Source organism: Saccharomyces kudriavzevii, assembly GCF_947243775.1.
Source record: "Saccharomyces kudriavzevii IFO 1802 strain IFO1802 genome assembly, chromosome: 13".
NCBI lineage: Eukaryota > Fungi > Ascomycota > Saccharomycetes > Saccharomycetales > Saccharomycetaceae > Saccharomyces > Saccharomyces kudriavzevii.
In genome coordinates, this window is record NC_079284.1 from 482,316 (window position 1) to 494,735 (window position 12,420).

General features: G+C 39.9%; 7 protein-coding genes and 1 non-coding gene across 8 annotated transcripts; 3 read left to right on the forward strand and 5 right to left on the reverse strand.

The window, feature by feature from the left end:
- Positions 1–23: 23 nt before the first annotated feature.
- MGR3 (Mgr3p) lies at positions 24–1,541 on the forward strand (the record flags this gene model as incomplete). The annotated part of the gene is made up of 1 exon (XM_056230350.1): positions 24–1,541. The coding sequence occupies one exon, from the start codon at positions 24–26 to the stop codon at positions 1,539–1,541; it is 1,518 nt and encodes a 505-aa protein (XP_056084277.1).
- Positions 1,542–1,793: 252 nt separating this feature from the next.
- ASC1 (40S ribosomal protein RACK1) lies at positions 1,794–3,031 on the reverse strand (the record flags this gene model as incomplete). Its single annotated transcript, XM_056230351.1, has 2 exons — positions 1,794–2,216; positions 2,495–3,031. The coding sequence occupies 2 exons, from the start codon at positions 3,029–3,031 to the stop codon at positions 1,794–1,796; spliced, it is 960 nt and encodes a 319-aa protein (XP_056084278.1).
- Positions 3,032–3,565: 534 nt separating this feature from the next.
- SPC24 (kinetochore-associated Ndc80 complex subunit SPC24) lies at positions 3,566–4,207 on the reverse strand (the record flags this gene model as incomplete). The annotated part of the gene is made up of 1 exon (XM_056230352.1): positions 3,566–4,207. The coding sequence occupies one exon, from the start codon at positions 4,205–4,207 to the stop codon at positions 3,566–3,568; it is 642 nt and encodes a 213-aa protein (XP_056084279.1).
- Positions 4,208–4,473: 266 nt separating this feature from the next.
- SHH3 lies at positions 4,474–5,064 on the reverse strand (the record flags this gene model as incomplete). Its single annotated transcript, XM_056230353.1, has 1 exon — positions 4,474–5,064. One exon carries the CDS (start codon positions 5,062–5,064, stop codon positions 4,474–4,476), a length of 591 nt encoding a protein of 196 aa, XP_056084280.1.
- Positions 5,065–6,172: 1,108 nt separating this feature from the next.
- Positions 6,173–6,287, forward strand: Skdi_13.trna15L. The gene is made up of 2 exons: positions 6,173–6,210; positions 6,244–6,287. It is a non-coding gene; the product is annotated as a tRNA-Leu (tRNA).
- A 311-nt stretch (positions 6,288–6,598) lies between these two features.
- Positions 6,599–8,473, forward strand: ASI1 (putative ubiquitin-protein ligase ASI1; the record flags this gene model as incomplete). Its single annotated transcript, XM_056230354.1, has 1 exon — positions 6,599–8,473. The coding sequence occupies one exon, from the start codon at positions 6,599–6,601 to the stop codon at positions 8,471–8,473; it is 1,875 nt and encodes a 624-aa protein (XP_056084281.1).
- A 306-nt stretch (positions 8,474–8,779) lies between these two features.
- Positions 8,780–10,558, reverse strand: ADE17 (bifunctional phosphoribosylaminoimidazolecarboxamide formyltransferase/IMP cyclohydrolase ADE17; the record flags this gene model as incomplete). Its single annotated transcript, XM_056230355.1, has 1 exon — positions 8,780–10,558. One exon carries the CDS (start codon positions 10,556–10,558, stop codon positions 8,780–8,782), a length of 1,779 nt encoding a protein of 592 aa, XP_056084282.1.
- Positions 10,559–10,986: 428 nt separating this feature from the next.
- On the reverse strand, positions 10,987–11,601 carry RPL15B (60S ribosomal protein eL15; the record flags this gene model as incomplete). The annotated part of the gene is made up of 1 exon (XM_056230356.1): positions 10,987–11,601. The coding sequence occupies one exon, from the start codon at positions 11,599–11,601 to the stop codon at positions 10,987–10,989; it is 615 nt and encodes a 204-aa protein (XP_056084283.1).
- Positions 11,602–12,420: the final 819 nt, after the last annotated feature.

Sequence of the window (12,420 nt, forward strand, 5' to 3'; positions counted from 1 at the left end):
TGAAAAGTCAACTTCTTTTTGCTATGCTCCTACGAGGAACGCGCTTATCACAAAGACTACGCAAGAGGTATTTATTTACCACCAACTTTTCAGCGTGGCCAACGAGACCCGCTCATATACGCCACCTACATGACATAAGGCCGCCAGCATCAAAGTTCAACTCTCAACAGTCAGCGTCAATACCCGACTTTCCAGCTGGCATATCATCTCGACCATCACCCGCAGTCACACCTGATTCAGAGAAGAGTAATCGTAACTGGATGTACGTTTCCATTGGTGTTTCACTGGTGGGCCTAATGGTTTGGCTCAATAGCAACTCTAAGAAACAAAAACTACCTCTCTCAGCACAGAAAATCTGGAAGGAAGCCATATGGCAAGAAAGTGACAGAATGAACTTCAACTACAATGAGGCATTAGGGCGATTTATTGAAGCGTTGAATGTGTGTGATCGCTCTCATGTGGATCCGCTATCGGATGATTATACAAGAATAGAGCTGAAGATTGCTGAAATGTATGAAAAACTGAATATGCTTGACGAAGCTCAAAATTTATATCAGGAGTTACTAAGCCGGTTTTTCGAAGCGTTAAATGTTCCTGGCAAGATTGATGAGAGTGAAAGAGGTGAAGTGCTCAGAAAAGACTTAAGAATTTTGATCAAATCGTTAGAAATTAATAAAGATATAGAAAGCGGGAAAAAAAGATTGCTGCAACACTTGCTGTTAGCTCAAGAAGAGATTTTAAGTAAATCTCCGGAGTTGAAAGAATTTTTCGAGAAAAGGAAAAAAAAGTTATCTGTGATCAAAGACATCAGTAGAGATTCTAATGACGACTTCAAAACATTTGTCAGTGAGGAGCACATTAAGTTTGATGATCAAGGTTATATGATTTTAGACTTGGAAAAGAATAGCAGTGCTTGGGAACCCTTCAAAGAAGAGTTTTTCACTGCTAGAGATTTATACACAGCTTACTGCCTGTCATCAAAGGACATAGCTACAGCTCTGACCTGTAAGATAACTAGCGTGGAATGGATGGTTATGGCGGATATGCCACCAGGACAAATATTACTTTCGCAAGCAAACTTGGGGTCCCTATTTTATCTTCAGGCGGAAAAGTTGGAAGCTGATTTAAATCAGTTGGAACAAAAAAGAATCAGAGAATCGGACCAAGATTTAGATATGGGAACATATATAAAAGCCGTGAGATTTGTACGTAAAAATCGCGACTTGTGTTTGGAAAGGGCACAAAAATGTTACGATAGCGTCGTTAGCTTTGCCAAAAGAAACAGAAAAATTAGATTCCACGTAAAGGACCAACTCGATCCCTCGGTTGCACAATCCATTGCCCTATCTACTTATGGAATGGGTGTTTTGAGCTTACACGAAGGCGTTTTGGCTAAGGCTGAAAAGCTGTTTAAAGATTCCATTACGATGGCTAAGGAAACTGATTTTAATGAACTACTTGCAGAAGCTGAGAAGGAGTTAGAAAAGACAATTGTCTTGAAAGCCGCAAGGAAAGAGGAATCTAAATCAGTACCACAGTAAAAGTAAAAGAGGAACATGACAAAATTAATCATCTTTTAACTATACGTAAGTATTTATTTTTGCAGTAGGTAGACAGAAATCATGATTTGTATTAACATGGTTGATTTTTCCGTCATTACTTCAAAATCTATGACGATTAATATTATACACTACAAATATAGAAATTATTTTCTTTATTTTTACCATTTTAAACATGACCAATAACTAAAATATATACATAAAAGAACACAAAAATGTGCCTTATATATATTCTTAGTTAGCAGTCATAACTTGCCAAACTCTGATGACGTTATCAGTGTAACCAGCGAACAAAGTTTGACCGTCAGCAGACCAAGCCAAAGAAACAGCATGTGGTTCAGCGGCCTTGCTGTAACCAGCAAATTCTGGTCTCAAGTCATCGACCAAGTATTGTGGGTCTAAAGAGAAGACCTTAATACCGGTAGCGGTGGCAGCAGCTAACCAGTATCTGTTTGGAGAGAAAGCCAAAGAGAAGACTTCGTCTTGAGCGGACAAAGTGTACATAGCCTTCTTGGCAGCCAAGTTCCACAACATAATTTCACCGTCCTTACCAGCGGAAGCGATCAAAGTTCCGTCTGGAGAGGCAGTCAAAGTGTTGATGTTAGAGTTGTGACCAATGAAGTCAGCTTCAATTTGGAATTGGTTTAAGTTCCAAGCCTGTAGTTATAATCATTTTTGTTAGTAATAGGAACTTTAAAGTCCAAAAACGGCATAAATGTCGACATCATGAGTAAGGAATAAAAGCAGCGCTGTTGAACCATTCATCAGAGATCTTGGTGATAATTAGTATGTCTCATGCGGAACGCGAAGTTCCATCTGAAGTAGCAAATATGTTATTACATCATTTGAATGGTACAGCCAAAACTACATTTTTTCTTTACCCACGTCATCTTATTTTTTACCATGGAAAATATCTAAAAAAAATAATCACATACCTTAACCATCTTGTCGTTACCGGCAGAGATAATAGTGACGGAGTCATCGTCAGCCTTTTCGTTTGGAACAACTCTGACTTGGGAAACCCAGTCATTGTGGCCCAACAAAGTGGCCAAACATTGACCCTTGATGGTCCAGACCTTGATGGTCTTGTCACGGGAACCAGAGATAATCATGGAAGCCTTCTTGTCAATGTCGACAGACATAACATCGGACTTGTGACCGACGAATCTTTGGTAGGTTTCACCAGTAGCAACATCCCATAATCTCAAGGTCTTGTCCCAAGAAGCAGACAAAGCGTAAGCACCATCGGCAGTCAAGGTACAGTCTTGAACGATGTGACTGTGACCCTTGAAAGATCTAACTGGGACACCGAACTTTTGGTCGTCACCAGTCAACTTCCAGGAGATCAAAGTCTTATCACGGGAAGCGGACAACAATAGGTTTGGTTGACCAGCGGAAGTAGCCAAGGATGTGACCCAACCGTTGTGACCTTCCAAGGTACCTCTCAAAACTAAAACTTCGTTGGATGCCATTTTTCACTTTATTTGCTTTGTATTATTTGAATAATTTCGGGAAAAACAAAAGAAAATAAATACGAAAAACAATCTGTAAGAGTACACTTAAATAAGAACAATCTAAGTTGAGTGGAGCTTTATTTAAAAGCAGAAAGCAGTCCAGTAACTGGAAATTGTCCTTGTGCATCAAAAAAAAAAGTTGCGTGGATGAGTTTTTTTTTCAACAAACGTTCTGAAACTTTCGCTGTACCTGCACACATTCTCTGAGAAATTTTCAGAACGGCGAAAACGAAGACTAAATAACATCCGTACATTGTCATTGTTAGCATGGATAGTCCGGAAAGGGAATACACACAGATATTGTAAGGAGGATCATAAGTGAGTGCAAACCATCATTGAGGGGTTTAATCATACTAGCCCATCATGAGCTTGAGAGGTTGAACATTAATAATGCTCGTGGCTTCAGCACCCCTAAAAACGTTATTAGTCGTGCACTGTTTGTCGGAATGGTACTGCCGTGACATGTGCAAATGTTGAACGTTATCCGATTTTTCACTTTCCCAACCTTTCCCATATATACTTGGTCTTATAGTAGTCACTAAGACTGTCATCCAAGGGTAGTACGTCGATATTACCGTCATTCTTTCTACTGATGAGGACTTGATTATTCTCCAAATCCAAAATAACCCCGAGTGACCTGTACAGTTTCAATTTTAGAATGTTTTCATTTGCTTCTGAGGTAATGCCGCTTTGATCTTCCATCTCGGATTCAATCATTCTTGGATTTATTTCGGATCCGTCCGACGTGGATACTATCTCACTGTCTTTAATGTACAGCTTCATTTTTTCATCCAATTCACTTCGAAGCGATACAATATTACGTTCTAAACCGTCCAAATCCTTAAAAAGTTTCACTAAATCGTCTCTACTGCCAAACTCGTTGCCCTCTTCATTAGTATATTCTAAGTCACCCTCCAATTTGGCAACATTTATCCTCTCTGCGTTCAACTTCCTGTTTGACTCAGATACCGTTGATTTTTCATCAGCAATTTTCGCTTCACTTTCCTCTCTTATAATATCAAGGTCGTGACGTATTCTCCTCATGGCATCAACATCTTGTTGTATATTAAAACTTTCTCTCACCTCTTTTAAGAATTCGACTGGACTATCGAGCAGGTTTTCCTTTTGTGACATGGGCGACCTGCGAAAATTTACTGTATTTTTCCTTCTTCTCCTACCTTCCGTTTGCGTTTACCATACCGCTTCATCTGTATCAGAGAGGTTGGGTAGTTATGGCGATCTTGAAGAGCTTATTGTTTACATTTGCATTCGCCCGCGCTGCTTTCGGCCGGGTAGTACTTCAGTGAAAAGTACTGCATTTATAAAACCAAACATAATGAATATATTAATGTTATATGAAAAATGACACAACTAGTGTGTAGAGCATTCCTTACCTTCACTTATTGAGTAAGCAGGTACGTGCCCAAAACCAACGTACCGGCTAAAACGATTGATCCGGTTTTGATAACCCCAGGATTGGTCATTTCGTAACCCATGTCCCAGATGAGATGTCTTATTCCATTGCCAAAATGAAATGCAAATAGGTATCCTGCGGAGCCCTTGATTAGCCATTGAGACCATTTGGGTAGCTTTTCATGGTACCACTTGTTCAGATCCTGAACCGTTGTTTCCATCCCAAGCATTGTCTTCACACCTAAAGTAATGGTGAAAGCGTAGAACGCGAGAGCAAGAAGGACGCCCGATATACGATGCAATGAAGAGAGATACCAACTCATCTCAGGCTCGTAAATAGTTAGATGTGGGGATATCGGTCTTTGTTTTCTTTGGGATACCAACAGCTCCTCTTCACTTTTACTGGTCCAACGACCCGATTTAGATACACCAGCAGCATGAAAGCTTCTTGTTAAAAAATCTGTCTTGCCATTGACGACTCGGTTGCGCAATATAAATGGCGTACTGACCCTTGGAACAAATGAAGTTGCCCGACAAAACTTGAGTAAAGGCGATATCTTATGAACCGTCACACCCATAATTTTATGCTATGCAACAATCCTTGCTCTATTGACAAAGTGGTAAATAGTAAAGGTCTTGAAGAAACGGATACTATCTCAGTTTTATTTGTCACAATCTAACGTCACATCGGTCGTCTCAATTTTATGTATCCCTAATCCCCTTTTTTGGTGTATTGACTAGTCAGCAAACCCTTTCTTTGGAAGCTTTTTGAGGTAAGAAGAAGTAGCCACGGATGTTACTTGTGTGACGTCTATTACTCAAGTATTGTTTGCGTCATTTTTCCAAGCAGTAGGGAATGTTTAATCAACTTAGGGGTTAAGCAATTAGTTGTGCAACATGTTTTTATTAAATTCATTTTTTCCCGCCTAAAAGTAAAATTTCTAGCTGAAAACTTTCGAGAACACTCGAAGAGAAATGAAAGAATATGCTCTACGAATGAGAGGCGGTGTGAAACCAAAGAACTGTTGAGGCTCAACTTGGATATTACATATATAGGATATGATATGAGTTGCTACATTGAACTTATAGTAAGCCCGCCAGGTTTTTATTATATTGAGCATATTTAGCAAATCCAATGGGCGTGCGTTTTATATACCTTTCTCATTATATGGTAGTGGAATTTTGTGACAATTTCCGGGATTATGTTTTGGAGAAGTTAATAGTGTTACAGGTATATAATATTCTGAAAGTTCTTCTCAGGAATCTGTAAATCCACAAAAAGGGATTCAAAAATTCTACTACATAATAATGTAGGTACATTTTCCTCCGCTCCATACCCCTTCATCCATAATCCTATCGCATTATCAATCCTTGCACCTGGATGACAGTCTGAATCCTATTATACTGGTTCTATAATCGGCGTCATCTTTCAAACTCCGTATATCATAATCTTCTGGCGACATAAATGAATGTAGCAACCTGTTATAGTAGTAGTTGATGGATAGTTGATTATTGTGTCAACGCTCATATAGTACAAGAAAGCTCTTCTCTTCTTATCAATTAATACTACTAATTATCAGCATTTACACGTGCTCCGGTACATTTGTGGTCATGTGATGTATTCGTTTCGAAGTGTTTTGCATTGACATAGGCGATATTTGAATCTAACAATTCCAACAAAAACCTGGTTGTTTGGCCGAGCGGTCTAAGGCGCCTGATTCAAGAAAACCTCTTGACCGCAGTTCACTGTGGGAATACTCAGGTATCGTAAGATGCAAGAGTTCGAATCTCTTAGCAACCATTATTTTTGCGTACGTGGCCTTCTTTGAAGGCGCCCCTTTATGGAAGTACCCAGAAGCCCCATCGAACTTTGGAGCTGGTTCAACAAGTAATGCGAAAAGACATGATAAAGCTATAATATCAAAAATTGTATTGTTCGGTCCGTCAAAGATACGCATACAAAATACTGCCAAACTACTTTAACAATTCCTACTACTTTCAACAATTCAATATTCATTGCTTGCAATTACATTTTATAGACATTTTGCACTTTTGGAGTAATATTTTTGTTGATTTGGGTCCCTTCTTTTGTAGAAAAATTATGCTAAAAATATGAACTCTACAACTTCTTCTGAAAATGCTTTTTTGAATTCGTTCAACTATTTGAATCAAACGTCACAAGGTATAATATCAGGTAACTCCACTTTCGCAGCCGTCATCAACTTCCCCTATAGACTGGGGCTATCCTTTATAGGAGCTGTAACCTTACAATACGAACAAACAGTTAAATCTGAAGAAATCCCTCCTACCCTAAGGTCAGTCTTTGATACAATAGGATTCTTTTTCTGCCCATACGCCATTTTTTGCTTTGTAATTGCTATTGTACTGAATCGATTCGTCGTGTTTTATGCGGTTCTCACCAATGGCGCCAGGCGTACATTACCGGTGTGGTTAATCAATGTTTTCCATGTATCAGCAATCGCTGCGTTAACGTTTGTATCGTTGGGCCCACTGGTATTGGGCAAAGATTTCAGCATATTAGGCAACTTTTTTTTTACCCAGGAAAAGATTTTATTGAATATATTCTATGCATTTGCTTATTCTTATTGTGTCGAGACTATATTTACCATTATGCGTAATTCCAGCCCGCTGGAAGGTACAGACTACTCTTTATTTGAACTTTCAATTCAGTTTTATACAATGACAAATAAAGACATCAAACTAATAGGTTTTTCTGATTACGTTATAGATTGTTCAATGGCAATTTCAAGTAGAATACTAATCCACTTTGTGGAGATTTTCAGGCTCAGGAATTATCGTTTGCTTTTCAGTACGTTTATGAATCTTTGTCACATCTGTTATTTGGGTGTAAGAGTTAAGCAAGGCGGCTGGAAAAGCCTTCCATTTTCGGTCAAATTCAGACACTTTCCAAAGTTATTCTCGGTCGCTATAATCTTCATATCTCTACTGTTCTTCGAATTGTCATGCTTAATTAGATGGGATCCATTCGGAAAGTCTCATAACTCATGTGAACTTTTACAGTTTTACCCACTTAGTAGAAATTGGAAAAAGTACTTAAATTACACAGGTGAGGAAGATTTCTCAGCTATGGCAACCAAATTTGCATTATTATTATGCTCAGGAACTGAACTAATGGAAAAGGGTATACGGAGAGAATTTCCCGCTGTTAATATTCCAAACAACGTCAATGAAAGATTCTATATTAGTGGCTATTTAAACGAACTTGAAAACCCATACAAGGATGACATAACCACTGATTGCCGAAAACATCATTCACCAATATCAAAACCAAAAAAAATTACGATGCTGCCAAACCTTATAATATGCATAATAAAAAAGCTAATGGGCCAAATATTCTTTGCCTGCAGGAATGATGAAGGTAAGAACGTTCCCGACAACCGAACATCCAAAGAAATCCTGAAGGTAGCTGGAAGTGGCAATATAAAACTTGATAGCGCCGAGCATGAAGAAGATATTCAATTACTTAACACACCCGACGAAGATTTTTCTGAAGATTATGAACCTTCTGAAGCTGAGACACTCAGGGATTCCGATGAAGAGGACCTGGAAGATGAGTCGCTTATTTTCAACGAGACTCGGGATGCCCTGTTGGATTTATTTTCCTCCAAGGATGCCCAAATTCCTACAGATTATGATTGGATCCTTTCTACCAGCCATATCCTTCAACAAACGCTATTATCAAGTAAAACTTTAACAAGAACATCCATTTTAGGCTCCACAGCATGCGGAAGGAATGAGTCGTCTGGGGCAGAAGGTGATTTTGACTTATCTTGTGCAGTATGCAAAGTCAATGAGAGAAATACGATACTGTGGCCCTGCCGATGCTTCGCTCTTTGCGAAGATTGCAGAATTTCTTTGGGTTTACGTGGGTTTAGTACTTGTGTGTGTTGTAGAGGTAAAGTTCATGGTTACTGTAAGGTTTACCCAGTTTCCAGCAATAGCTGAGAACGAGCAGGGTTTTCACGACCTATCTGAAGGAACTCCGAATATGAGAAAGCTGTAATAAGTACTATACTTCTAGTTTTTAGATATTTTTCATATAAGCATGAACATCAGATTGAAAATCTAGTGATTTTTTTTATTTTTATAAGAAATGTTCAGATTCAAAATGCATTAAACATTCTTGTGTCATTAGTGTACATAAACCTATCCGTGGTGTTTATATCATTAGAGAAAGAAAAATAAACTATACATCAATTTGGCGCCTATTTCTTTTTTTTTTATGGCCCCTAGCCACAGCTATATTTTCACCTAATGGTGGAACAGACGAATTGGATTTTCAACATAAACAAGGTCAAATGAATCAGCAGCTGAAAAGACAACTTTGTCCATGACTGAACCAGATGGAGCAGCAATGTATTTGACGCCAGATTTGACAGCTCTGTAAACGTTATCTGGGAATGGGAAAAATGCATCTGATGACAAAGAAACATTAGTTAACTTACTCGACCATTCTTTTCTTTCTTCTAAAGTAAAAGGTGTTGGAACATCTTCAAACTTGGATTGGTATTCAGATAATTCTGGTTCTTCAGTTGGAATCTGGCCAGTTACGAATAAATCGATAGCGTTAGATTTTTCTGGTCTCTTGACGCCTTTAGCCCATTTAATTTCCAAAACTCTTGGATGTTGTCTAAACCACCAATTGTCGGCCTTGTCACCAGCCAGTCTTGTACAATGTATTCTAGATTGTTGACCAGCCCCCAATCCAACAACCATACCATTTCTTGCGTAACATACAGAATTAGATTGAGTATACTTTATGGCAATGGTAGCAACTGTCAAGTCAATTATAGCTTGTTCAGTTAGATTTTTGTTCTGAGAAACAACTTCTTTGAAAGTAGATTGGTTAATTATAGCATCGTTTCTTTTTTGCTCCAAGGTCACACCGTACACTTGTCTTCTTTCCACGGCACCTGGAACGTAGTTTGGATCGACCTGCAAAATACAGTACTTACCGCCCTTCTTTTTGGATAGGATGGCCAATGCTTCAGGTTCATAACCTGGGGCAATAACACCGTCAGAAACTTCCCTAGAGATAATCTTGGCAGTTGGGACATCTACTATGTTGGAAAGAGCGATCCAATCACCGAAGGAAGACATTCTGTCAGCACCACGAGCTCTAGCATATGCGCATGCCAGTGGAGATAAATTTTCGATGTCGGAAACGAAATAGACTTGCTTTTCAACATCAGACAATGGAATACCAACGGCAGCGCCAGCTGGCGAAACATGCTTGAAAGAAGCTGCAGCTGGCAAGTTCAATGAGGCCGATAATTCCTTCACCAATGGCCAAGAGTTTAGAGCATCCAACAAATTAATGTAGCCTGGAGAGCCACATAGTACTTTGAAAGGTAGACTATCTTGCTCGCTGACGTAAGCTTGAGCTGGCTTTTGATGTGGGTTGGCACCGTAACGTAAAGTGACTTGTGCCTGGCCTTCAGAGTATTGCTTTCTGAAAAAGTCGGAAATGGCGGCATCGTAATCAGCGGTGTGTTCAAAAGCTTTCAAGGCTAATCTGTTTCTCAAGTCCTGAGAAATTTCACCACTGTTGGATAATTCATCCAAAAATTCAGAGTAATCTCTTGGATCAGATAAAATGGTAACTCTGGCGTGGTTCTTGGCAGCAGCTCTTAATAAAGTGACACCGCCAATGTCAATCTCTTCCACAGCTTCTGGAATAGTCACACCAATTTTGGCAACCGTTTCCTTAAATGGGTACAAGTTACAGACAACAAAATCGACCTTTTCAATGTGTTGTTCTTTCAAATCCTTCTCATCACTGTCGATGTCTCTGGCTAGAATACCACCATGCACGGCTGGATGCAAAGTCTTTACTCTACCACCCAACATTTCTGGGGCGTGTGTGATGGCAGAAACGTCTTCGATTGGGAAACCGGCATCACGAATCATACGAGCAGTACCACCAGAAGCAAGAATACGAACATTCTTTTCGATTAGACCTCTAGCCAAGTCAAGTAGGCCTGTCTTGTCGTAGACGGATAGAATAGCAGTTTTTGTGTAATTGGCCATGTTTAATGATGATACGTGCTTCGACGGTTTTGCTATCAAATCGGCCTCAATTAATAGTCGTGATAGATATTTTCCGTTTTATTCTGCAAGCTAGAGCTTAAAACAAGTTTACTTTTATATAATAAATTTGAACGTGACATACTCATCCGAGTATCGACAGTAGCGAGAGAGGAGTCAGCTCATTATTGGATAATTCAGAGATACCTAGCAGGGTCTTCACTCTAAATGACAACTGACTTCTGCAATGACCTGACTTGGCATGATCAATATCGTTCGTTCCCGCCGAAAAAAGAGTCAAGGCTTCAGATTGCGCATGCAAAAAGAGCGAAGAAGTAAGAGAATCTAAAAAAAAAAAAGAATTGTGATGTGAATGGACTGAAAGGATGTATTAATGTACTATTATTGACGTATATACAGCCTTGATTAGCTTATTTTCTGTATCTCCATAGCGACAAAGTATTTTGTCTCTTCCAGGTCTTCCTTCTACCAGCCTTAGTATTGTTGAATCTATGGCCCTTGTTGATACCTCTGGATTTCTTACCAGTGGCAGTCAAACCTCTAGCTTCACGGTGCTTGTGAACTGGGTTACAGATCCAGTTGTAACGAGCATCCCTTCTGATGGCCTTATGTTGAGGGTCGACCAAGATAACTTCGAAATACTTGTAAGTAGAATCTTGGTTGACCCAGTAGGAGTTCAAGACTCTCAAGTTAGCAGCACGACGACCAACTCTCTCTTCAGCGGTAGCCCTCAAGGACCTTTGATATTTCAATTCATTGACACCTTGGTTAGTTGGCTTACCGTAAGTGGCACCCTTTGGAACAGGTCTCTTTCTGTTACCACGTCTAACTCTGACACGGTAGATGACGAAACCTTGCTTAGCCTTGTAACCTAATCTTCTGGCCTTGTCTGGTCTAGTTGGTCTGGTAGCTCTGTGAATGACGTTCCTCTGTCTGTACTCCCAGACTCTAACTCTCTGCAGGAATCTCAAAACATCGGATTGCTTCTTTCTTTGCAGTTCTTCTAAATATTTGTAGGCACCCATTGCTTGTGTGGTAAGCTATAAGCTATATGTCTGCTACTGTGATTTTGTTTTGTCAGTTGCTCCAGAACTATTATCTCGAGGCTGCAGTTTTTCAATGAGTTGACAAATATATGAAAAATTGGAAGAAAAGGCGAAACGAACTTCGGGTAATACGATAATCGCAACACTGGGGATTCCTACCGCCTATATGTCTATAAAGATAACACAAACAATGATGGAGTTCTGTGTTGCCCTGCTCCACCCTGACGAGTAGGGAAAGAACGTTGGTTCTCCCTCCTAAACAGGAAGTGGGCACCTTTTTAGGCAGTACAGTATTTTCTCTACTCATATGACTGTAACTGAATCACAAGGATTGCAGTGCAGAGCCAGCAAAAATGTTTCGCTCACATATTCCTAACTACGGAAAAAAGCAAGCAGTGCAACAGGAAACACTTTCCTGATCTGTAGCCTCAGCAGACCTTGGTGAGCATTAGATTGCACGCACAGGGAGTTAGGCAGAGGCCGTGCCCTCATAAATCCGGTGCGACTGATTTATTTCTGCAAGCCATCGCACGGAGCCGATCGTGTGTTGCAGTACGGCGAGACTTAGCCTCCATTACCGAAGCCCACTTCCGTTAGAAGAACTTGGCCAGAATGCCTCTCTCCTCCCTGTGCTGCGTGCTGCGTTCCGGAACGCGAAGATTGCGAAACACGCCCCCCCCCCGTAGTAGAACTTTTGCACTATTGCCTAATGCGGAAAGCACATTGCCATATTAGTGAAAAAATACAATGGCTAAGTCGATCTATTTTTGGATGATGAAGTCTCGAGCGTAGAAAGTG